Genomic DNA, 25,517 nt, shown 5'->3' with positions numbered 1-25,517 from the left:
ATGGACTAATTTTGAAGTACTTGTACATGAGTATTCCATTTAATGCTACTTTATACTTACACTCCTCTAGACCAAATTTTTGAAGCCAATATTTTAGTTGTTACTTCATCATATTTATTTGACATTAGTTACAATTTAAAGTGTTGTTAAGATAAATCAAGTTATACTTTCTGATATAATAACAATACAGACTAAGCTAACTAGAAGCAACATTAGTGATGCTTACAAAATCAATAATCACAAACTAGTGATGTATTATTCTAAAATGGGCCAGTGTGCTTAATAATTATTCTTCTGTTTGGTACTTATAATAGTTTCATGCTAATACTTTTTAACTTTACTTAAGTAAGATTTAAATGTAGAACTTTTATTGTAACAGAGTATTTTTCCACTCTGGTGTTGCTATATTTGACTTAAGTTAAATATCTGGTCACTGGTTCTTGATAATAAGTTTCCCTTTCTGTCAGAAACACACTGTAAGACTAGTCGGCAGCCTCAGCTTCTACGATGTGTGTCCTATCAGAAGAGTTCACGAGGATACGAGCAAATAATGCACAACGGAGCATTTCATCACAGAGCAAAGACGGGGAATATAAAAATTTATTTGACAGGAGACATACAAAATGTTTAAATTCAAATAAAAAAGATAAAACAATCATGTGTCATTGTGAAACAGAAGGTGGGTTGGACGCCATATTAGAGAGCACCCGTTCTAGGATCTCAACAATGACATTACACTTATAATACACTTGGTCAAGGTCCAGCGCGGGCACGAGGGTGATGAGAAGACGCCCGATGTTCTGTCTCAGCTCAATCAGACTGAAGAGGGGAGAGAAACACATTCAGATTCCTGCGTTACACACTTTATAAATGGCTTTGTCAAATAGTGATTATTCAGTGATAATTCATGCAACATAGAAGGAGAGTGATTTTCCAACATCCTGACCTTCTGGACGCATCTGAGCTTCAATTTGAGTTTGAGGTCGCTCCCGCCTCCACTGGATCCGTTTGTCTTGTAGAAGAGGTTGTGCTTCCCTCTTGTGCATTTCCCCTCTGCTGCTGCAGGCGCAACCTGAGCTCTTCATACTGACATGTCAGGTTGGCCCTTTCCTCCTCCAGACTGTCCCACTAGTGAGCAACATCAACATAAATGACAAAAAACAACAACTTTACATAACTATTTTTAATAGTTACTATATCTAAAATAAAGTGCAGTCGGATTCACATTTGATTTATTGTTTGAAAATATTTGGAGGGTTTAAACGTCTCATCCATACAGGTTTGATTTGGCAGAATGTGTGCGGAGCAGTCTTGAAACCTGTTGGCTTTGTTTTTTTCATGGGATTTGTTGACAGTAAGAAAATAAAGAGTAACAACAGTCCTATAAATTAAACACAGCTGGAACACTGACCTGTGAACGCAGTTCATCCTTCTCCTTTTGTCCTTGATCCAGTTCCCGCATCAGATGGTCAACTTGCATTGCAATCTGATCAATGTCCTCTTCCTCAGCTCGGGCAGTACTGAGCTTGGTCTCAGAAGCTGCCAGTAAGAGCTCTTTGTCCTTAAGCAGTTCACTGATCTTCTGGTTGGCCTTCTCAAACAAAACTTTGTAGTCCCCCTCCCCCTCTCCTCGCTCCGTCTGGCTGGCCTGGTGACAACATACCTTAACATTGATCGGAGACTTCTCCTGCAGTCTATTCTGCATGTCTTGCAGTTGGCAGGTCAGTTTATGGACCTGCTCTTGAAAGGAGTCTCTCTCCATAGCTGTAGCCTGCAAAAGCTCTAGGAGCTGGTCCTGCTGGTCCTGCTGTTCCTGCACCTGGGTCACACTGGGGTACTGATGTGGAGAGTTGTTCTCATCGGGGGCATTTGCACATGAAGCTCCGGCATCTTTTTCACCGTCATTCTGCAAGGTCCGTTTTCCTTGATTCGTGCTGCGTGCGTCGCCACCGTTCTCCTGCTTCATTACTCTTTGCTCAACGCTGCCGCCACCTTTGTCCACACCTTCAGTTTGATTTTGGTGCCCCTCTTCTAACTTCACTCTGGTTACATTTGTCTGGGTGGCGATACTGGCCGCTGGTAGGGGTGCTGGGGACGGACTGGTTCCCATAGCTGCAGACCCTGCAGCATTTGTCTCCGAGGCGTCATCCGCAGCAGCATCATCGCTGCACTCTAAAAGCATGCCGACGTGAGCATCTCTCACTTTCGTCAAAACAAAGCCTGGCTTTTTTGGCGTTGGGGTACTGCCGTTCTCCAAGATGTAAATGTCATCATCAGTATCATCATCATCATCAATAATCACTGATGGGGTGCTTGGCGGGTTATCCAAGTTGCCATTAATTTTAGGTCTCTTGGGTGTTGTTTGGAGAGTTACATGCTGTGTTCTTTTCCTCCTGCAGTGCACACGAAGCACAATTAAAACGCTTCTTAAAACAAAGCCAAGTGTGTATATTTAAGCTAACAAACAACACAACAGCATACCTTGGGGTTGTTGGCAGTGAAGCGGTTGATAGCGAGCACACACTAGAAATAACTGGAAGACCACTGCTACTGGACGGGCTGCAAGCTAGAGAGAAAGAAAACGGACATATTTAATTGATCCAACATTCTCTCTTTCTCACACACACACACACACACACACACACACACACACACACACACACACACACACACACACACACACAGACACACACACACACACACACACACACACACACACACACACACACACACACACACACACACACACACACACACACACACACACACAGTAAAAAAACATTCTTACCAGCTTGTGAAACGGGAGAGGACCTCAATGGAGATGATTCAGCCCTTGTTGGGGTGGAGGGAGGATGGGTAGTCTGACAACGAGAACGACAGAGAGAAAGATTAGATTACATTTGATGAGAAAGCTTTATTTATTCACAATGGGGAAACTCATTTCCCACCAAATAGACTCATACAGACAACAGAAAATATAGACATTACATTTGAACAAATATAACTCATAAAAAACACCATGAAGAGCAATTTGAGACTTGATTAACAGCTACATTTTTTAAAATTCAGAATTATTAATAATCCTGCACCAAAACTGCCTTCCTCAATGTCTTTATTAAAACAAATTTTAGAAAAACGGCATCAACTCCAGTCATCATTCCCAACCTGCAGAGGTCCTGGCGCTTGTTTTTGCTCGGTGAGATTAGTCAGACGTCGCTCTACTTTGCGCTTTTGAGCCTCCACAACCTAGGGAAAATAAATAAAAAATTCCCAAAAGCGCTCTTAATCATGTGTTGAGCTTTATGGAGTCAGAAACCAATACTATCAACCAAATCCTGTGGAGATGTTACAGGTGACTTGATGTGCTTAAAAATGGCAGGTGATTTACAGCACACGGTGTCTTTACCTTTTGTCTTTCAATGTCTTGTAACCTTTTGTCTTCCTTCTCTCTGTAAAAACAGGGGTAAGATGATGCAAATCACTTCATTCATCATGCTTTTTGCAGCCTAATGCAAAAATATGCAAATTGTGTCAAAATATTCAACCCTATTCTGGAGAAGTTATGTCAGTGTTTTTAAATGAAATGGGACTCACTGTTGTTTATAGGTCTTGCGGTATGATGGTTGCTCATCATCAGAGTCCACGGCCTCCTGCTCCACCTCGCAAATCCTGGGAGGGAGAATTAGAAATCATCCACCAAGTCTGAGTTATCAATAATGTGCATGTGTTTTCACTGCATCCATTCATAAATACACACAGAAACGTGCCAAACCTGGTTAAATAAAAAAAAAACACGATGATGGATTATATGAAAATAGGAGTAGGTTTTTTCCCCCCCATTCATACTGATTTATTTCAACACAAGATAATACTTATTGCAATATGTGCTCTACTTACCTGAACTGCGGGTCAGGGTTCATGCGGCAGTACCATTTATCTGGCTTGCTGTTGTCGATCCCATCAGGGAGTTTGCGCCACTTCAAACAATCATCACACTGCACCCAGTTCTGATCTGGTCTCTTCCTGAGGACAGATAGAGACAAACACCAGCGCATGGAGGAAAAGTCAACACGGTTGGAGAAGCAAGTGTGTAGAATACATGATGTTAGTCACAAAAAAATGTACTAACATGGTATCTTCCACCGGTGTAGCGCTGTTTGGATGGTCTCTTTTTTGACTGAAGCGGATTTCATTCCAGTACTCCTCCACTTTGGTCCCCAGGGTATGGAGAGTTCTCCTGTACCAAGAAATCAGACTTCTGCATTGCTGGCCCCACGCTGACATATCATCCAGTATAAAAAAAATGCTTTCCGTGCAGCAACCGCACGAGTACCTGTAATCGTCCGTCTCATAAAAGCTCTGTTTGTTGTGGGTAGGTTCCAGAAAGTAACACTCTATGACCCCGATGACCCCAACGCCTTTGTTGTTGGCCTGCAGAAGGGGAAGGTTCAGCAACACGAACACGCATAACAACATTTACTGTCTATTTCTATCACTTCCCCATGTATTTTCTTCTTCCCTATAGAAAAGCTCTCATTATGAGAGTGTGTGTTATTGTACTTTATGTTGTTAAGGACCCCCTTGAAAACAAGATGGGTTTATCTCAAGGGGTTATTCCTGATAAAGTAATCCTAAAATGTACATATATTTGTATGTCTGGTAAACAAGCACGCACGTTAAAAGCAAACAAACTCACCTTGAGCTGGCAGCCCACACGTTCGTAGGCTTTGATGAGCCGATTCTTGTGATACATCATGATGCCATACTGCTCTTTACTTTTGGTGTTATAGCCAAAAGTAACAGGGACACGTTTGGTCTGAAATAAGATGAAGGAAAACTCATGGAACCCTTTGTGCGCACATGCAAATCCCAAAATTGAACACATGAACTCTGATGAAAGGATACCAGGAAAGAGGGATTGTAGTGGTCCTTCCTGATGTAGGCCAGATTCTTAGCGACGAGCTGAGACTTCACCTTTTGACCACGTATGATGATCTGCATCCGAGGCTTCAGGTAAAGTATACTGCAATATGCCTGCGTTCATTAAAAAAACATCAATTATTTACTCTTGCAAATGGAAAGTGACTTCAAGAGTCAGTATCAAGAGTTTAAAGATAACATGCAGCCTTTCTGTGATATTATTACAGAATTAGTGACTGTGTGTGTGGATGAAGCATGAAAGAAAGATGACTCTGGTCTAATAAAATCATTAAGAATTGTTTGAAGATACGCAAATGACTGCTCCTTACCCGCAGCGAGTAAAAGGTATCAGGGATGTACGACGTGTCTGTAGGCTGATTGCCATTCATCGTCTCGTAGACATCGGATGGAATTCGCATATCGTATCGATCCTTCGTGAAGTCCAACTCTGCTCCTCCAGTAGATGTCCTGTTGAAAACATAAACATGTAGAATTTGTGAAGGTAACTCCACCACAATGTCTTTGAGTTAAGAGGTCTCCAACCGGTGATGCCTGAATCACCGGGAAAGACCTCATCTGCACCAGCCAATCACATGCAACACTAGTGTTACTGGTTAGGTTAACAACCTTCCTGCTGTTTGTTGGAAGCTGTGTGCTATTTATTACCTTACTGTATTTTTGTTCTTGTCAATTTTCTGTAGAAATTATGGTAACTAGATAGAATGTCGACATATCTTCTTAATCTGAGCATTCGTTTAGTAAAAAAATCAAAAATCAAAACCATTTATCATAATCAAAATTAAATAATAATCTGCTTCATGAATGTACAATTGTGAAATTATTGTCTTTTCTCAAACAGAATCTTTTTTTTGGTTCTAGACGGACAGTGTCTTAAATTGATAACCTTGAATGAAAAAGCAAAGTTGGTGTGTATGAACTACAGACCGACCTGCGGAGATTCCAGATGATGATCCGTGTGCCGGTTTTCCCTGCCGACCAGCTGGAACCGATGGCACGGACCTCATTGAGGAAGTCCCCCTGTGTCTTGAAGGGGGAATACTGCAGGATGTCCTGCAGGCTGGCTTTGTGCTCCTCTCTCACACTGAGTGAAGCCAACGTTAAGGACAACTTGCAGTGAAATATTGATTGTGAGAAAATGTGCTTCTCTAAAACATGTCAAACTGCGAGTATACTTCAGACTTCTCTACAACTTGACTGGAGTCCTCTTGTATCCACTTGAAAATGAAAAATGATGGCAATAAATCAAGAAGATGTTCACACGTTTGAGGCCTGGCCGGTATCTACACCGTTGTAGAAGCAGCGTCAAAATAGCTGCCACATACAGTAGATAAAGGATATACGTGTTCTTCACTTTCTCTTCAAAGCAGACGATAGGTACACTTATTTGGTTAGCGCCGATCTTTTCCAGGTAGGTCTGAGAGAGCATCCCAACACATAACGCACGCTCTGACTTGGAGAACACCATGGCGTCTCTGCCAAGGCGCATGGATGCGGACTTGAAACCGGTGCCATACATGCCGATTGGCTTTACAACTTCTATAGGAGTCTTGTCACTGTACCCAAAGCTTGAAGGGGGGAAATGAAAATATTCATCATTCATTAGTGAGTATATGAATCAAGTCATGGATCACACATAGATAGCATGATGTACCAAAACAATACCAAGCAGCTGTACCTGAGCATCTTATGCATTGTATCATGGTCCAGGCCATTTCCATTATCCATGAAGGTCAGGCATTCATTTCCTTTGATCACTGTCTTATCAATCCAGAACTGTTTGGCATTGACATCCGGATCATAAGCGTTGTCTGTTAAAAGAAACAATTTAGGGGCAAGTTAAGCTCTAGGATTAATAGCTTTCCTGAAAATTAGACATTTTCTTTCCTGGGAGCAGAGGCATATCCCAAGAATCCTGGGAAGTGTTGTTGTTTCCCCCCCACATGGGAGAAGTTTCACTTAGACATACAACCAAGTGATGATGACTCACCTATGAGCTCGGCTATGGCGCTGAAGGGCCAGGTGTGGCTGGTGGAGTTTGTATGAAGAAACTTGGGACAAAGCTGCAAGTGGAGAAACATTGAGAGGTACTGAATATTTAGGATTTATGGAGTCTGGACAGATAAAACTGGAAGTGAAACTGTATTTGGTTTTCCCAAATGTAAATATAGAACTAATTACAGCACAGCGCAACTGTTTTAAGAGCGGCAAAGAAGAACTGTGTCAAAGCTAACAGAGCTAACCAGGAAATGAATTCCTATTTCTAATAAATGACCTGGTATCAGAACTCCAGAAAATTCCCTCTGGGGAAATTTTGAAAGGGCCACGGGGGTTACTGCCGGAGTGTGTATACATTATGATGAGATTCTTCAGAGAGTAAGACGGAGTTGTTTTAGAGGCAAACAAATGTCAGTTTTGCATGAATTTACCTCTAAAACGGCTCCGTCTCGTAACATTACATTATCATCACATAGCGTGGTGAATGTGCAGGTCACAACTTGTCCACAAAAGCGTTTTGGAGTTGTTGGATTGTGTATTTGATGAGTTTGATGAGGGAAACCAGGAAATCCCGTTAGCCTCCGTAAGCTAAAAATAGCGTACACCGACAAATAAAGGTAATGAACCTACTGCTGTGACTATAGGGATTATGGCAATGGGCCAATTTGCCAAAATGTTGAACTGTCCCTTTAACTGTGGCTCTGGCCTGAGTCTCGTTAAAGGGTTACCCCCCCCCCCCCCAGGCTGAGGGAGACAGAAACGTGGAGAAAAAGAACCATTTTCTCCTTCTGCGCTGGTCTCACATTTGGGCCGTTTTGACAAATCTGTAGGTACTATCAGATAAAAAACACACCATCATCGCTGTAAGGACTTCCCAAACGATTTGATATGATTTTGGTGTTTCCGCAGTAAATATTTTGGAGACAGTTGCAAGTTTAAAACGCGGGTCCTCTCTCTGCTTCTCTCAGAAAATGTTGTATTGGAGTCAATGAGGACAGAAGAGAGACGTGGCTGCACTTAGAGGCTGCTAATTCAAATTCTGTAAATCTCACAGATTTTTTTAGCACATTGTGAGAGACAGGACAAGTTTGTCTACAAAATTGGAAAATATCATGTGTGTAGAGTGTAAATTGTGGCCGGGAGGAGTTTGGAAAGAGAAACGTCGCGAAAAATGTGTATTCGGCTAAGAAAAGTAATAGCACACCGATCCCGATCGAAACACACGTTTTGATATATATGATTTGATCTACAACTCTTAGCTGTAGCACTAGTAGCGAATCAAAATTTATCCGGAAGATGAAAGAAGAAAAAAAAAATAACTAGAAAATTCCCCGCGGGAAATTTTGAGTGAGGCAGTGCGCCGCCGCCAGGGGTGTGGCGAACGGTGACAGCGGATGCCGCGTGGGGCGTGCCTTCAGAGTTGGCTCATGAGCGGACGTGTCAAACGTGGAGTGGATAAAGCGTTGATGATATAGGCCTTACTTCCGGTTTATCAGCTCTGGGGATATCCAATATGGCCTCCGAGTAGGACGGGCCCAGCTTCTCCCTCCAACGCCGAACCGCCGCCCTCGAGCGTCTTCCCTTCCTCGGCATCCTGTTGACAAAAAAACAGAAAAACAACACTTCCCACAAATGAATTAAGTCAAAGTGATTGAAATGAAAATACACAACAAACAATGTACTCTAACTTTAATTAAAGTGATGGTTCGGAGTAAAAAGGTCAGCATTGGTCAAGATAGCCGCTATCAGCCGAATGGCTTAGTACTAGCGCTACGGTACAGAGGGTATATCTCGTAAATTACCCCGCTAATAATGCATGGAATACCCAACTTCTGCAGTAATACACAGAAAGTTTGTAAGTACACCAGTAGTTTATTTAAAAGAACACTTGCCTGATAGCTTGATAGTAATTTACGAGATATACCCTCTGTACCGTAGCGCTAGTACTAAGCCATTCGGCTGATAGCGGCTATCTTGACCAATGCTGACCATCGCTAAAAATGCTTCCGAAGGGGTATTTGGCTGGATGTCATGGTGGAAATTATCTCGGGTGCATTTTACTCCGAACCATCACTTTAAGATATGAAGTCAAACCTAATGAAACTAACCTAAAGCTACTCAAACTCACCTAAAGCTACTAAAACTAACCTAAACCTACCTCAAGCACCTATCTAATCTAATCTAATCTAGTCTAGTGTGTGTGTGTGTGTGTGTGTGTGTGTGTGTGTGTTTGAAGCAGAGATGAGAAGATAGAAGAGATGTAGTGTAGATGAATGATATGTATGTTGTGTTGGTGTAAAGCTGCTCCGAACGATGAGGACAATGAAGATGAGTCGACAAGCGATTCAAAAACCTTCGACCGGGATCAAAGAGAACCTGCAATAAAAAGAGAAATTCCCTTCTCTTAATTTCAGTCAGTGTTAGCAACAACCTAGCAGACATAAACACATGTATAGATAACATAGACACATGCTCACATCTTTACTTTTCGTGGTGTGTGTGGACACACAGCAGTGCCTGCTGCCTTTTTCCTCGGGACAAAGAATTACCTTAGCAGTATAAACACATCCTCACCAGTAAAAAATAATGCTATTAACGTCAGCAAATGTATGGAATTTTATCAACAGCAAAATGTACATTACCCAAAGTAAATGTAGTCATGTATGAAAATGCTCCCTTTTCTAATAATTAATCATGGTAGATTTTTTTAAATTGAATGTCAAATTTGAGTAGGATATCTTTCTAACTCCATAAAAAAAACATTCACAGTTCCACAGCACAAATAAAACCACAACACACCACAATCAATCAAGCAAATGTGGAGGTATACGTTTGGGCAGACAGATAGATGGGTAGTTTTAAACTTGGCTTATAGCTAAAAGCTATGCATCTAGTGTAAAAAGGACACAATTAGAGCCACTAGCTTTTAACTCAGCTCAATACTCTTCTATGAAAACAAACAGAATGTAAATATTAAAATCCATATTTAGCCCATAACATGAGAGAGTAATATCTAGCTTCAATAATATCATTTGTTTTAACAGCCTATCACAAATCAAGCAAACATGCAGGCATAAGTTTGGGCAGACAGAAAGATGGGTAGTTTTTAACTTGGCTTAAAAGGTAAAAGCTATGCATCTAAACTACAGTTAGCAACAACATCTACTCGGCTAACAACAAAGAACTCGGTCACAGCCGTTAGCTTTTAGCTCGGCTCAATATTCTTGTCCGAAAACGGACAGAATGTAAATATTTCTTTACCCGAGAGAGTAATGTCTAGTTTCATATTCATACATCATAACATCATTTCTGCTAACGGCTTATAGTGATGTTAACCGTGATACCTCTGCTTCGGAGCTTGTATTGGAAAAAAATACACAAGCAAAGCTAGTATCGGAGCTTCATTCGTTCCGTGACAACCACGTGATCCGTGACGTCAGAAGCTTCCTTTCACGCTGGTTTCACGCACACCCACGCCACGCGCACACTTGTGGGTTGTCAAGTAGGAGTCGAGACAAGTTGAGAGAGATAAAGTCCAGTTCAGTGAGGGTTGAAGCTAGTAAATTATTATTGTTGGTTGATACAATGCAGCCTGTTGCTAAGAGACGGCGGGCCGAGATGTGGGAACACGTCGATCTGATTACTCCCCACAAGGTTATTTTATTTCAGGATAATAATTTGCCGTTCTGATGCGGAAAGGCTATAGGTAAGCTATAATATCTGATCTGATTTTCCACTTTGATTTTCGGTATGATTCTGAATCCACTTTGATTTTCGGTATGATTCTGAATCCACTTTGATTTTCGGTATGATTCTGAATCCACTTTGATTTTCGGTATGATTCTGAATCCACTTTGATTTTCGGTATGATTCTGAATCCACTTTGATTTTCGGTATGATTCTGAATCGAGACCTCCATAAGATGAGAATTATTTTGATTTCATTAATCTTCCTTATGTTGTTTTGTTTCCAACTGGAATATGTTTTTCATTGAGAACTAGCTGTTCCCTTTATTTTTTTGAGCAGTTTACACTTCCCCACATTCAAGATTCAAGAAACGGTTCACATGAGTCACCATAACTGCCATAAACTGCACAGGCATTAGGAAGCACTTGCTGGTATTTCAAATTATATTGGTTATATATCACTCCCTATCGCTGATACGTATTCTTCTGCTAGTATTTTCACAATTTGTTTTGTTGATTCACAAACATGCACAAAGGTTGCAAAAAGACACACAGATAAGTGTTTGTTCCACTTCTTCCCAATGTACAGATAATTGAAATCCACAAACATGGACACAATTCAAACAGGAAAAACAATAGTTTTATTCATATAGGAATCCACATATTTAGTAGATGATTTATTGGTTCAAGTTTTCATAATCAACCCATAGACACTGGGCCAAATAATGGAAGGCGATTCGAAACATACTGCACTACAAGTTTTCAACAGCAGAGGTCACCCAAAGTTTTAGATACATTGAATGAATTAACCTTTTTACCAATACAATTGGCTGGAAAGCATCAATGGTTCAGAAAGCTTCACTTTGCCATCACTAACGGCTTATGCATGCTAGGGCTAACACAATTGAAGAGAGGAGGACCGCATCCTTACCTCTGACGGGATCAAAGGGGGCGAGCAAAGCCAGAAAACCAGTTTTATATCCATCAGTGTCCAATCAGAATCCTCCTGATCTGTCACCCCAGATTTATTATTGTCTTCTTCTTCGTTTGGATTTCCGGCAGTTCTCCTCAGGAAATCAATCTAAGGCTAATATTATTGCTTCAAATTTTCATATACAGCCCTGTATCTTGTAAAAACTGTAATACTACTTTAGCAATCAAGTGGTGATTCTCATTTTAACCCAATAAAGATTTAACTGAAAATGACAGAACTCCCAAATCTGATACTCTCTTATATAAAATGCTCCTTTCTATGGTATATTTGTTACATTTCAATAAAAAAATGTTCAACTGTTTCAGACTTTCCACATTCATAAAGCCCATTATGATGCTTTCCAATAACATACAAAGATTGATTCAACCCACAATGCCCAAGCCTCAACCTACAGATTTTAACAGAGTCTCTTCTGGATCCATAACAATGCCTGGCTTTTTTAACCTGAGACTGCAAAGAGTAATGTCTCCCCTTGGTCTCTTCTTCCCATAATCTTTGCCATTCCCTTTCAATACTTTGCTTATTTTTTTCCTTTAGTTCCACTCTTCCCAATAATATATTTATATCTGTCTCTGACTCCTTTAAATGTGATTTTGCTAAACAGCAGAACTTGACATTTCCACCAATCTCTGTAATTCTAAATAAAACAGCTAGAATTACATTTATAATATCAGGACGGGGGGCTGCACGGTGGTGTAGTGGGTAGCACTCTCGCCTCACAGCAAGAGGGTCCTGGGTTCGATTCCCGGGTCGGCCCGGGTTCCTTCTGTGTGGAGTTTGCATGTTCTCCCCGTGTAAGCGTGGGTTCTCTCCGGGTTCTCCGGCTTCCTCCCACAGTCCAAAGACATGCAGGATGGGGATAGGTTGATTGGTGACTCTAAATTGCCCGTAGGTGTGAATGTGAGTGTGAATGGTTGTTTGTCTCTACATGTTGGCCCTGTGATAGACTGGCGACCTGTCCAGGGTGTACCCTGCCTTCGCCCAATGACAGCTGGGATCGGCTCCAGCCCCCCCGTGACCCTAAATACAGGATAAGCGGTAGAAAATGGATGGATGGATATCAGGACGGGCTTTTGATTTACCTCCTTTTAAGGCCATCAGGGCAGCTGCAGAATCAGAGCAGACTAAGGTTTCACTGATTTTCACATCCTCAACCCACCACAAAGAAGCCCAAAGAATTGCCAGTATCTCTGTTGTAAATACAGAGCTTTACCAAAGCCTTCTATACTGAAGACCTGATTTAATGAAAGTTGTGCAACCTCCCCCTGGTCTATCAGACCTATCCTTCCTCAAACAATCATACCCCTGAACAACGAAATCAAGATCTTTAAATGCATCTACAAATCTCTTTAGTTCCTGTCCATTTGCAATAAGGCTCGGGGCATTCCAGTGAAGAACATAAAACATCAAACTATTAATCACCAACATCACTGTCCAATGTAGAACTTTTATTATAAGAGTATTTTTCCACTCTGGTGTTGCGTTATTTTACTTAAGTTAAATATCTGGTCACTTCTTCCACCTCTGATTACACATCACTAAGTAAGCACAACTTGTTTGAATACTGAGAGGGAGGTTCTTGATAAGAAGTTTCCCTTTCTGTCAGAAACATACTGTAAGACTAGTCAGCAGCCTCATCTTCTACGATGCGTGTCCTATCGGAAGAGTTCACGAGGAACGGAGCATTTCATCACAGAGCAAAGACGGGGAATATAAAAATATATTTGACAGGAGACATACAAAATATGTTTAAATTCAAATCAAAGACAAAACAATCATGTGTCATTGTGAAACAGAAGCAAAATCAGTTGCAGAGTTTGTTTGTAAACCTAAACCAAAACAGTTTATGTCTATGATTCCACCCAGAATAGAGCTGGTTAATGATTTACATACATTGTGACGCTCATATTGCTTTTAAATCAGTTTATATCTGTTGAGGTTAACAGTGCAAAGCAGTTCATGGAGTTAAATGTACCGTGTAGCAATAAGAAAACTGTAAATGTGTTCAAATAAATACAAAGTAAATATCTGACATATTACTCTGTACTCGTTATTTACAGGTGGAGTCTGGCACTTCATTTCATGAGTCTATGAGTTTGTTTCCCCGTTATTAAAGAAGCCTTCCCTCTGCCCGATTGGTGGGTTGGACGCCATATTAGAGAGCACCTGTTCTAGGATCTCATCAATGACATTGCACTCATAATTCACTTGGCCAAGGTCCAGCGCGGGCACGTGGGTGATGAGAAGACGCCCGATGTTGTGTCTCAGCTCAATCAGACTGAAGAGGGGAGAGAAACACATTCAGATTCCTGGGTTGCACACTTTATAAATGGCTTTGTCAAATAGTGATTATTCAGTGATAATTCATGCAACATAGAAGCAGAGTGATTTTCCAACATCCTGACCTTCTGGACGCATCTGAGCTTGAATATGTGCTACAGTTTGAGGTCTCCACTGGATCCGTTTGTCTTGTAGAAGAGGTTGTGCTTCCCTCTTGTGCATTTCCCCTCTGCTGCTGCAGGCGCAACCTGAGCTCTTCACACTGACATGTCAGGTTTGCCCTTTCCTCCTCCAGACTGTCCAACTAGTGAGCAAAATGAATAATGGCAACAACATCAATGACAAAAAACTACAACTTTACAGAACCACTACCCACTATTTTAAATAGTTACTATATCTAAAATAAAGTGCAGTCAGATTCACGTTTCATACAGGTTTGATTTGGCAGAATGTGTGCGGAGCAGTCTTGAAACCTGTTGGCTTTGGTCTTTTCATGGGATTTGTTGACAGTAAGAAAATAAAGAGTAACAACAGTCCAATAAATTAAACACAGCTGGAACACTGACCTGTGAACGCAGTTCATCCTTCTCCTTTTGTCCTTGATCCAGTTCCCGCATCAGATGGTCAACTTGCATTGCAATCTGATCAATGTCCTCTTCCTCAGCTCGGGCAGTACTGAGCTTGGTCTCAGAAGCTGCCAGTAAAAGCTCTTTGTCCTTAAGCAGTTCACTGATCTTCTGGTTGGCCTTCTCAAACAGAACTTTGTAGTCCCCCTCCCCCTCTTCTCCCTCCGTCTGGCTGGCCTGGTGAGAACATTCCTTCTTAACATTGATCGGAGACTTCTCCTGCAGTCTATTCTGCATGTCTTGCAGTTGGCAGGTGAGTTTATGGACCTGCTCTTGAAAGGAGTCTCTCTCCACAGCTGTAGCCTGCATAAGCTCTAGGAGCTGGTCCTGCTGGTCCTGCTGTTCCTGCACCTGGGTCACACTGGGGTACTGATGTGGAGAGTTGTTATCATCGGGGGCATTTGCACCGGCACATGAAGCTCCGGCATCTTTTTCACCTTCCTTCTGCAAGGTCTGTTTTCCTTGATTCGTGCTGCGTGCGTCGCCACCGTTCTCCTGCTTCATTACTCTTTGCTCAACGCTGCCGACACCTTTGTCCACACCTGAACTCTGTTCTCCACCACTCTGAGTAGATGTGCTCGGTTCTGCTCTTTTCTCCCCTTCAGTTTGATTTTGGTGCCCCTCTTCTAACTTCACTCTGGTTACATTTGTCTGGGTGGCGATACTGGCCGCTGGTGGGGGTGCTGGGGAGGGACTGGTTCCCATAGCTGCAGACCCTGCAGCATTCGTCTCCGAGGCGTCATCCGCAGCAGCATCATCGCTGCACTCTAAAAGCATGCCGACGTGAGCATCCCTCTGCTCTTGCTCTGTCTTCACTTTCGTCAAATCAAAGCCTGGCCTTTTTGGCGTTGGGGTACTGGCGTTCTCCAAGATGCAAATGTCATCATCAGTATCATCATCATCATCATCATCATCATGATCATCATTATCATCATCAATAATCACTGATGGGGTGTTTGGCGGGCACACATCCATCAAAGTGGATGTATCCAAGTTGCCATTAATTTTAGGTCTCTTGGGTGTTGTTTGGAAAGTAACATGCTGTGTTCTTTTCCTCCTGCAGTGCACACGAAGCACAATTAAAACACTTCTTAAAACAAAGCCAAGTGTGTATATTTAAGCTAACAAACTATGAAGGTAGATTTGTGTCTTTATTATTTAATAAAAAAAAAAACCTTGTCAATCAAAGAAAAAAAAAGTGTTTGAATGCAAAAATATGGTTGAGACTCAGAAAAATCCATTTGAACACTGTTTTTCTTTGATTGAAAATGTTTTCTTTGATAGAAGTGAAGGTTTTTTTGTTTGAAGCAACTTCTTTTTTGATTGAATTATAAAGACACAAATGTCCTACCCATAATATGTCCCAAACACAAAACAACATTACTCAAATCAAAAAAGCTTCAAACAAAAAAACCTTCACTTCTATCAAAGAAAACATTTTCAATCAAAGAAAAACAGTGTTCACATGCATTTTTCTGAGTCTCAACCATATTTTTGCATTCAAACACTTTTTTTCTTTGATTGAAAAGGGGGTTTTTTTTATTGAAAATATACATTTTGATTGAAGCAACCACCTTTTTTTGATTGAATAATAAAGACACAAATCTACCTTCATAACAAACAACACAACAGCATACCTTGGGGTTGTTGGCAGTGAAGCTGTTGATAGCGAGCACACACTAGAAATAACTGGAAGACCACTGCTACTGGACGGGCTGCAAGCTAGAGAGAAAGAAAACGGACATATTTTATTTATCAAACATTCTCTCTCTCACTCACACACACACATGCAGTAAAAATAAATTCTTACCAGCTTGTGAAACGGGAGAGGACCTCAATGGAGATGATTCAGCCCTTGCAGCACCCACTCGTGGCAGTTCAGAGTTAAACCTACCAGTAGTTGGGGTGGAGGGAAGATGGGTAGTCTGACAACGAGAACGACAGAGAGAAAGATTAGATTGCATTTGATTAGTTTTATTTATTCACAATGGGGAAACTCATTTCCCACCAAATAGACTCATACAGACAACAGAAAATATACTTGATTAACAGCTACATCTAAAAAACCACATCACACGGATGTTTTTTTTAATTCAGAATTATTAATAATCCTGCACCAAAACTGCCTTCTTCAATGTCTTCATTAAAACAATTTTAAGAAAAACAGCATCAACTCCAGTCGTCATTCCTAACCTGCAGACGTCTTGGCGCCTGTTTTTGCTTGGTGAGAAGAGCCAGACGTTGCTCTTCTTGGCGCTTTCGAGCCTCCACAAACTAGGGAAAATAAATGAATTAATTAAAAAAATCCCAAAAGCGCTCTTAATCATGTGTTGAGCTTTATGGAGTCAGAAACCAATACTATCAACCAAATCCTGTGGAGATGTTACAGGTGACTTGGTGTGCTTAAAAATGGCAGGTGATTTACAGCACACGGTGTCTTTACCTTTTGTCTTTCAATCTCTTGTAACCTTTTGTCTTCCTTCTCTCTGTAAAAACAGGGGCAAGATGATGCAAATCACTTCATTTATCATGCTTTTTGCAGCCTAATGCAAAAATATGCAAATTGTGTCAAAATATTCAAATCTATTCTGGAGAAGTTATGTCAGTGTTTTTAAATGAAATGGGACTCACTGTTGTTTATAGGTCTTGCGGTATGATGGTTGCTCATCATCAGAGTCCACGGCCTCCTGCTCCACCTCGCAAATCCTGGGAGGGAGAATTAGGAATCATCTGTCTGAGTTATCAATAATGTGCATGTGTTTTTTTACTGCGTCCATTCATAAATACACACAGAAACGTGCCAAACCTGGTTAAAGGTACAATATGTAAGAAATCTAAAGCAACTGGCCGTAAAATCATCCTAATATGTCATAGAGACTCAGGAATAATGATCACATAACGTCAACAGTACAGCCAAAATATTTGCATTTAAAAAAATCTTTTGCGGACCGCAAATCATGTTTATGTTTTGAAAACATGTTTTGGCACGTGGCGCCACCCACCGGCGTCTACAAATCATTGCAGTCAGTAGAGTCTCAGCTAACGAGCAACCACGGGTTGCCAGTTTCGACTGAGCTACAATTGGCGGAGGCAACAAAACCCAAAAGAGCTCGTTATGATTCACAAAAACGCCAAGATAAAAACCGAGGCAAAGCGAGGGTCTATATAGGGGATGCATTTGAACGGGGGAGACAGTTGAAAGCTGAGAGGAATTTTAAATCGGATGCAGAATTGGCTACACTTCTCCTAGACAGGTAAGGTGAGCTTGGCTAACTAAGTTAGCATCATAGCTTGACGGGGATAGACATTTCGAATACTTTGAACTGTCGAGAAACAAACGTTAGCAGCACAGCTAACGCTAGCAGCATTAGCACTGTCCTGCTACGGGCATCCGGCTGTCCAGCCGCGGGCCGGACATCGGCTGGACGCTAGCAGCATTGACGGAGGATACGCCAACAGCTATGGCAACCTCGAGTCTGGAGGGGAGGGGTTGGAGGGGGAGGCGGATACGACTCGCCGCAGTGTTTTGAATTTGAGTGTCGTACCGTTTTGGCCACATTCTTACATATGGCGCCTTTAAATAAAAAAAAAACGAAGATGGATTATATGAAAATAGGAGTAGGTTTCCCCCCCCCCCATTCATACTGATTTATTTCAACACAAGATAATACTTATTGCAATATGTGCTCTACTTACCTGAACTGCGGGTCAGGGTTCATGCGGCAGTACCATTTATCTGGCAGCTTGCTGTTGTCGATCCCATCAGGGAGTTTGCGCCACTTCAAACAATCATCACACTGCACCCAGTTCTGATCTGGTCTCTTCCTGAGGACAGATAGAGACAAACACCAGCGCATGGAGGAAAAGTCAACACGGTTGGAGAAGCACATGTGTGGAATACATGATGTTAGTCACAACAAACTGTACTAACATGGTATCTTCCACTGGTGTAGCGCTGTTTGGATGGTCTCTTTTTCGACTGAAGCTGATTTCATTCCAGTACTCCTCCAGTTTGGTCCCCAGGTTAGTGATAGTTTTCCTGTACCAAGAAATTCTTCATTGCTGGCCCCACGCTGACATATCATCCAGTAATATGATTAAGTCTATTAAAAAATGTTTTCCATGCAGCAACCGCGCAATTACCTGTACTTATCCGTCTCATTAAAGCTCTGTTTGTTGTGGGTAGGTTCCAGAAAGTAACACTCTATGACCCCGATGACCCCAACGCCTTTGTTGTTGGCCTGCAGAAGGGGAAGGTTCAGCAACATGAACATGCATAACAACATTTACTGTCTATTTCTATCACTTCCCCATGTATTTTCTTCTTCCCTATAGAAATCGTATGCAAGATTAATGTTAAGCTCTCTATGTAAGTGTGTTGTTATTGTACTTTATGTCGTTATGGATCACCTTGAAAATGAGATGGGGTTATTCCTAATTAAGAAATCCTAAAATGTACATATATTTGTATGTCTGGTAAACAAGCACGCACGTTAAAAGCAAACAAACTCACCTTGAGCTGGCAGCCCACACGTTCGTAGGCTTTGATGAGCCGATTCTTGTGATACATCATGATGCCATACTGCTCTTTACTTTTGGTGTTATAGCCAAAAGTAATAGGGACACGTTTAGTCTGAAATAAGATGAAGGAAAACTCATGGAACCCTTTGTGCGCACATGCAAATCCCAAAATTGAACACATGAACTCTGATGAAAGGATACCAGGAAAGTGGGCTTGTAGTGGTCCTTCCTGATGTAGGCCAGATTCTTAGCGACGAGCTGAGACTTCACCTTTTGACCACGTATGATGATCTGCATCCGAGGCTTCAGGTAAAGTATACTGCAATATGCCTGCGTTCATTAAAAAAACATCAATTATTTACTCTTGCAAATGGAAAGTGACTTCAAGAGTCAGTATCAAGAGTTTAAAGATAACATGCAGCCTTTCTGTGATATTATTACAGAATTAGTGACTGTGTGTGTGGATGAAGCATGAAAGAAAGATGACTCTGGTCTAATAAAATCATTAAGAATTGTTTGAAAATACGCAAATGACTGCTCCTTACCCGCAGCGAGTAAAAGGTATCAGGGATGTACGACGTGTCTGTAGGCTGATTGCCATTCATCGTCTCGTAGACATCGGATGGAATTCGCATATCGTATCGATCCTTCGTGAAGTCAAACTCTGCTCCTCCAGTAGATGTCCTGTTGAAAACATAAACATGTAGAATTTGTGAAGGTGCCTCCATCGCTGTTGAGTTGAGCTGCAGGCCGCACCCATCTCTGCCTGAGTGTATCAGGTTTGGGTGTGTCTCCAAGCCGAAAAGCAGCTGATTGAGAGCACCAGGTGGAGACGATCTGGGAATCAGGGGGTTGGAGGACTGCAGGACTACAGCTTGGTTCAAAAAGGAAGAAGGAGCCGGTGAGCTTTTAGTTACGTCTTTGCTGTGTGCATTGTGGACTAATCATGTGATAAAATTCAGGTTAAAATGCAAAGTATTGAATAAGTTATGGGATTAAAATGTAAGGTAAAATGTTATATATTTAATACGTGGGTTGAAAGCACACTTAAAAAATGTGGTGTATTTTAAAAAGTATTCAAGCTAAAAGTAATTTGATAAATCATGTGTGTTAAAAGCTGCTAAAGTTCGTAAAGTTAAAATCATCATTAGTGCTTTCAAGTTCAATTCATTCATTTTGGGTGCTTTAAATATGCATATTTTCCACTTATTTTCAAGACAAATTTCTAGTACTTTAAAAAATTAAGTATTTGGTTTATGTTGATTGATTTATGGTTTCTTGGGTTACATTTTCTTGACCTCAAGATTGCTGGTTCGATCCCCGGCTCCTCCTAGCTGAGTGCCTGGTGTCCCTGAGCAAGACACCTCACCCCAATTGCTCCTGACGAGCTGGCTGTCGCCCTGCGTGGTTGACTCCGTCAGTCAAACACTGTAAAGCGCTTTGGATAAAAGCGCTATATAAATGACAACCATTTCTATAACCTTGAATGAAAAGCAAACCAAAAGTTGGTGTGTATGAACTACATGCGGAGATTCCAGATGATGATCCGTGTGCCGGTTTTCCCTGCCGACCAGTTGGAACCGATGGCATGGACCTCATTGAGCAAGTCCCCCTGTGTCTTGAAGGGGGAATACTGCAGGATGTCCTGCAGGCTGGCTTTGTGCTCCTCTCTCACACTGAGTAAAGCCAACGTTAAGGACAACTTGCAGTGAAATATTGATTGTGAGAAAATGTGCTTCTCTAAAACATGTCAAACTCATGAAACATCTGTGTAGATTTCTCTCCAGCCCACATACAATATTTTTCAAAATAAAAATAACATACAGTAGATAAAGGATATACTTGTTCTTCTGTCCCTCTTCAAAGCAGACGATAGGTACACTTATCTGGTTAGCACCGATCTTTTCCAGGTAGGTCTGGGAGAGCATCCCAACACATAACGCACGCTCTGACTTGGAGAATACCATGGCGTCTCTGCCAAGGCGCATGGATCCGGACTTGAAACCGTTGCCATACATGCCGATTGGCTTTACACCTTTTATAGGAATCTTGTCACTGTACCCAAAGCTTGAAGGGGGGAAATGAAAATATTCATCATTCATTAGTGAGTATATGAATCAAGTCATGGATCACAGATAGCATCATGTAGCATATTCGCTTTTAAAGGATTTAGACAGTGGGTCATTCCGTGTCATTTCATCAAATGCCTCCCACCTGACCATCTTAGAATGTCCTGAAAAAATTTGAGTACAAAGACACACTTGTTAATAGGACAAATCCAAAATATTAGGTCTCTACTGTCAACAGTTTTCTCATGAAACGTCATTGAATGAAGGGTAGTTTAGACGATTTTTGGCATCATATTAAGGCTCAAAAATGGAAGTTAACACATCTTTGCCCAACTTCAGAGTCATATTCCAAAAAACTGACAACACGTATCAGGTCCAAACTGACTTTTTTTCAAAGATCATATTCCTGTTAAAATCATATTAAGAAATCAGGAGGGTGTTTTGCCTCATTTTGTCACAGTGATTTTTTTTAAATCCTGATATTGGTGGGGTTTTTGTGGCTGGTTTTGGTACTGCATGTCCTAACAGCCTACCAGTAAACATCACAGGAGGGCAATTCAATTGTGTTTTTTACCATTTACCAAAGACTTACATGTGCCTAAATGCTACTGATAAATTTAGCCTTACGAAAACATTAAAATGTAGCACAGTTGTAGTTACAGAGGCAATACGTCCTTGAATGTGAGTTAAACATGGTGAAAGCAGCTTTTAATGTCTTAAACCATGAACAAAAATAGCATAATATTGAAGACTGTACATTTTGTCATACTTTAAGTATATAAATACCACAACCAAATCAAATAATAATCTTAATTTGAGCATAAGATTTTACATTACAGTACAAAAGTCTCAAAAGTTTGATATTAAACACATGTATGGTAAAAAACACATTTGAATTGCCCTGCTGTGATGTTTACTTGTAGGATAATAAGACATGCAGTACCAAAAACGGCCACAAAAACCCCACCAATATCAGGATTTTAAAAAATCACTGCGACAAATTGAGGCAAAACACCCTCCCAATTTTTAAATATGATTTTAACAAGAATATGATCTTTCAAAAAAAGTAAGTTTGGACCTGATACGTGTTGTCAGTTTTTTGGAATATGACTCTGAAGTTGGGCAAAGATGTGTTTACTTCCATTTTTGAGCCTTAATATCTGTGAAACTAATAATCTAAGAGAGACCATATTTTGTAGAATGTTTAAGCTAACCCCAGAGATAGAGGCAGAAGTGATAGAAGTCTTTTATCTGCAAAATGGGAGCTCAGCCACTCTTCAAATGTACTACTTTATTTCAAAAAGCCTAATTTTAAGTACCTACCATACTAGGTTATCATTGAGCTACACCCCTGATATTTCATGTCTGGAGGCTATTAGTAACATATATACTCTGTAACAATTTTGAAGGCCACAGGTGAGAGAGTTTTCCAGATATTGCTGTTTAAAAATGGCTTTTCAGAGCATGATGCCAAAAACTACCCTTCATTCAATGATGTTTCATGAGAAAACTATTGACAGTAGAGACCTAATATTTTGGATTTGTCCTATTAACAAGTGTGTCTTTGTACTTGAATTTTTTCAGGACATTCTGAGATGGTCAGGTGGGAAGATTTTCAGAAATTTGATGAAATGACATGGAATGACCCCAGTGAATTTTCCAGAACTTCCAAAAAAAATACCAAGCAGCTGTACCTGAGCATCTTATGCATTGTATCATGGTCCAGGCCATTTCCATTATCCATAAAGGTCAGGCATTGAATTTCTTTGATCACTGTCTTATCAATCCAGAACTGTTTGGCATTGACATCTGGATCATAAGCGTTGTCTGTAAAAAGAAACAATTTAGGGGCAAGTTAAGCTCTTAACTTTCCTGAAAATTAGACATTTTCTTTCCAGAAAGAAGCATATCCCAAGAATCCTGGGAAGTGTTGTTGTTCCCCCCCCCCGCCACACAGGAGAAGTTTCACTTAGACATACAACCATGTGATGATGACTCACCTATGAGCTCGGCTATGGCGCTGAAGGGCCAGGTGTGGCTGGTGGAGTTTGTATGAAGAAACTTGGGACAAAGCTGCAAGTGGAGAAACATTGAGAGGTACTGAATATTTAGGATTTATGGAGTCTGGACAGATAAAACTGGAAGTGAAACTGTATTTTGTTTTCCCAAATGTAAATATAGAACTAATTACAGCAGAGCGGCAAAGAAGAACTGTGTCAAAGCTAACGGAGCTAACCAGGAAATGAATTCCTATTTCTAATCAATTACGTGGTATCGGATCGGTGCCGGAACTCCAATACTTGCTGATACCGATGCCAGCATTTTCGGCAGTATCGAAGGCATTTCCGACACTGGTATCGGAATCGGAACAACTCTACAATCAAGTTGTCTTGTCAAGTATGTATTGAGTCATTTAACCATCAAGGGAAAACTCAAATTCAACCACCTAAACCATCTTTTCTGAAAGCATATTCCCTTATGATGTGAATCAACATCACATGAGACTTGACGCCCTCCTCACTGCTATACTACCCAGAATACCTTGGGTATCGATAAATCGGGTGTCTGGGAAATACTTCTGGGTTTGAACCATGAAGGGACAACTGATGCAACATGATGCAACATGAAAGTTCGCAAATATGACCACATCACACCCATCCTTCACTCGCTACACTGGCTACCCATCTCCACCCGGATCAACTACAAAGTCTCCCTCCTCACATTCCAGTGCATCCATGGCAACGCCCCCCAGTACCACAAATAACTCCTCCCCCTCCAGACCTCAACACGCTCACTCCGCTCCACCAACAGCCACAGACTTCTCCCCCCACGGACTAAGAGCCGCACACTGGGAGACCGAGCCTTCTTCTCCACTGCTCCTCGACTGTGGAACACCCTCCCACAACACCCGAGGGTTCCACAGTCAGTTGATTGTTTTAAAAAGGAACTCAAAACATACCTTTTTAAAAAATCTTTTTAATCTTCAATTTTTTTACTTGTTACTTTGATAACTGCTTTTAACTCTTTTCTTTGATGCTGTTGTAGCACTTTGAGATTTTTTAGTACATTTAAAGTGCATTACAAATAAAATGTATTATTATTATTACCTTTACAATATAATTATATAAAATCTGAAAGCATGTGACCTGACCTAATATGAATTTAGACATGTCCCACCTGCCTCTTTACTTTGCTGCCCATACAAAATACATTGTGAGTAGGGTTTCGTAACGTATGGCTAATAGTTTGGGATCTGTACTATAAAGTAAAAACATATTCAAACTGATTCAAACACCTAACCATATCTTTTCTGAAAGTATTATTCTTTCAGGATGTGATCTAACATTATGAAACTTGGATCAACATCCACTTGGCTATGCTGCCCATAAACATTGGGTGTGTCCATTTGTGGCATGTTGTCAAATGCATTTCATGTTTATCCTCATTCTGGAATAAAACAAATCAATCTTAAAGAAAACATAGACTTAAAAGGTTAAACTTTATGCCTACTTTTTTGGTCAAAACATTGGACCTCACTCACTGACACACACATTTACATTTAATCCCACCGGCCCTCTTCAAACATGCCAACAAAACGTATGTAAACATGTAATTCACAATTCGTGATGTTAGTGGTCTCTAGGTGACCCAGAGTCCACTAACATCACGTTCACTTGTTGGTTGTATCAACATCACCAGCTTAACGCGCCACACAACGTTTAAACATACGTAGTACACCGTCAGTCAAAACATGGCATCACAAACAGTACGTGTATTCTATCCAACCCGCTCACACAGCTATAACCGCGGTAGTACAGATGACGACACAGCGTGACTGTCAAAAATCAAACAAAATACGTAAATTAGACTCACCGTACTGAGTGGGACACCGCGGTCTGTTTGTGCCGCCATCTTCCCGTAAATACGGATGTCGGAAGGAGGTTGTTGACGGCATAAAAAAGCGCAAAACCAGTCGCTGCTTAGTTTTTAATGCGTGTCTATTTGTGGTATTAAGGTACGGATGCTTTGCACGACCAAAAAGGACGAAAGACTCTCACTCGCATAATTCCTCACATTATATATTTTAAAGAAAAACGACGTGATAATTACACATAAATACAATTATTATTATATTATTATTATATTATATTTTAATAATACAATTATTAAAATGTAAAAAAATATAAAATATTTTAAAAAATCATGTATTCATCTACCCACAGTAAGCGCTCTGTTTTCCTCTGAATATTCTTTTTCATTTTTTTCCAAATGAATAGTGCTACATCTTTAAATTACAACATTTGCAATACTGACTAAAATGGAATAGCAGTACAAGAAATTCATTATTTCAAGTTTTCTGTGCAGGTTTAAAGAGTCCCATTGTATTACCAGTCAACCCCTGAGT

At 40.8% G+C, this 25,517-nt stretch overlaps 2 protein-coding genes across 3 annotated transcripts; both read right to left on the bottom strand.

Annotated features, from left to right (window-relative positions):
* Positions 1-586: 586 nt before the first annotated feature.
* LOC311021578 (uncharacterized protein) lies at positions 587-10,310 on the bottom strand. 2 transcript variants are annotated; one of them, XM_084022207.1, is made up of 20 exons: positions 10,281-10,310; positions 8,419-9,312; positions 6,929-7,001; positions 6,617-6,749; positions 6,280-6,506; positions 5,870-6,026; positions 5,250-5,388; positions 4,906-5,034; positions 4,697-4,816; positions 4,334-4,431; positions 4,130-4,237; positions 3,898-4,023; positions 3,595-3,669; positions 3,407-3,449; positions 3,166-3,246; positions 2,789-2,861; positions 2,482-2,566; positions 1,412-2,393; positions 947-1,128; positions 587-819 (listed from the first exon to the last, which is right to left on the bottom strand). In XM_084022207.1, the coding sequence occupies exons 2-19, from the start codon at positions 8,527-8,529 to the stop codon at positions 967-969; spliced, it is 2,922 nt and encodes a 973-aa protein (XP_083878333.1). In that variant the 5' UTR covers positions 8,530-9,312; positions 10,281-10,310; the 3' UTR covers positions 587-819; positions 947-966. The 2 variants fall into 2 exon arrangements, with proteins under 2 accessions (XP_083878333.1, XP_083878334.1); XM_084022208.1 differs by lacking the exon at positions 10,281-10,310 and adding an exon at positions 9,414-10,096.
* Positions 10,311-13,322: 3,012 nt separating this feature from the next.
* Positions 13,323-25,044, bottom strand: LOC311021577 (uncharacterized protein). Its single transcript, XM_084022206.1, has 19 exons — positions 24,986-25,044; positions 23,113-23,185; positions 22,807-22,939; positions 20,884-21,110; positions 20,567-20,723; positions 19,589-19,727; positions 19,245-19,373; positions 19,036-19,155; positions 18,666-18,763; positions 18,454-18,561; positions 18,219-18,347; positions 17,154-17,228; positions 16,966-17,008; positions 16,716-16,796; positions 16,333-16,447; positions 16,160-16,244; positions 14,463-15,579; positions 14,022-14,200; positions 13,323-13,894 (listed from the first exon to the last, which is right to left on the bottom strand). Exons 1-19 carry the CDS (start codon positions 25,022-25,024, stop codon positions 13,705-13,707), a joined length of 3,237 nt encoding a protein of 1,078 aa, XP_083878332.1. The 5' UTR covers positions 25,025-25,044; the 3' UTR covers positions 13,323-13,704.
* Between the last annotated feature and the right edge of the window lie 473 nt (positions 25,045-25,517).

The sequence above is a fragment of the Eutrigla gurnardus genome (assembly GCF_963514095.1).
Source record: "Eutrigla gurnardus genome assembly, chromosome: 12".
In the NCBI taxonomy this organism is placed as follows: domain Eukaryota; kingdom Metazoa; phylum Chordata; class Actinopteri; order Perciformes; family Triglidae; genus Eutrigla; species Eutrigla gurnardus.
This window is presented reverse-complemented; position numbering and strand designations above follow the sequence as displayed.

Coding starts and splice junctions, on each gene's coding strand:
- LOC311021578 (XM_084022207.1), bottom strand. CDS start 8,529: ATGCCGAGGAAGGGAAGACGCTCGAGGGCGGCGGTTCGGCGTTGGAGG. Junction 7,002..8,418: donor CCAGAGCTGATAAACCGGAA/GTAAGGCCTATA, acceptor CTCCACTTGCAG/CTTTGTCCCAAGTTTCTTCA. Junction 2,394..2,481: donor TCACTGCCAACAACCCCAAG/GTATGCTGTTGT, acceptor TGTGCACTGCAG/GAGGAAAAGAACACAGCATG.
- LOC311021577 (XM_084022206.1), bottom strand. CDS start 25,024: ATGGCGGCACAAACAGACCGCGGTGTCCCACTCAGTACG. Junction 22,940..23,112: donor CGCCATAGCCGAGCTCATAG/GTGAGTCATCAT, acceptor TTCTTTTTACAG/ACAACGCTTATGATCCAGAT. Junction 15,580..16,159: donor TCACTGCCAACAACCCCAAG/GTATGCTGTTGT, acceptor TGTGCACTGCAG/GAGGAAAAGAACACAGCATG.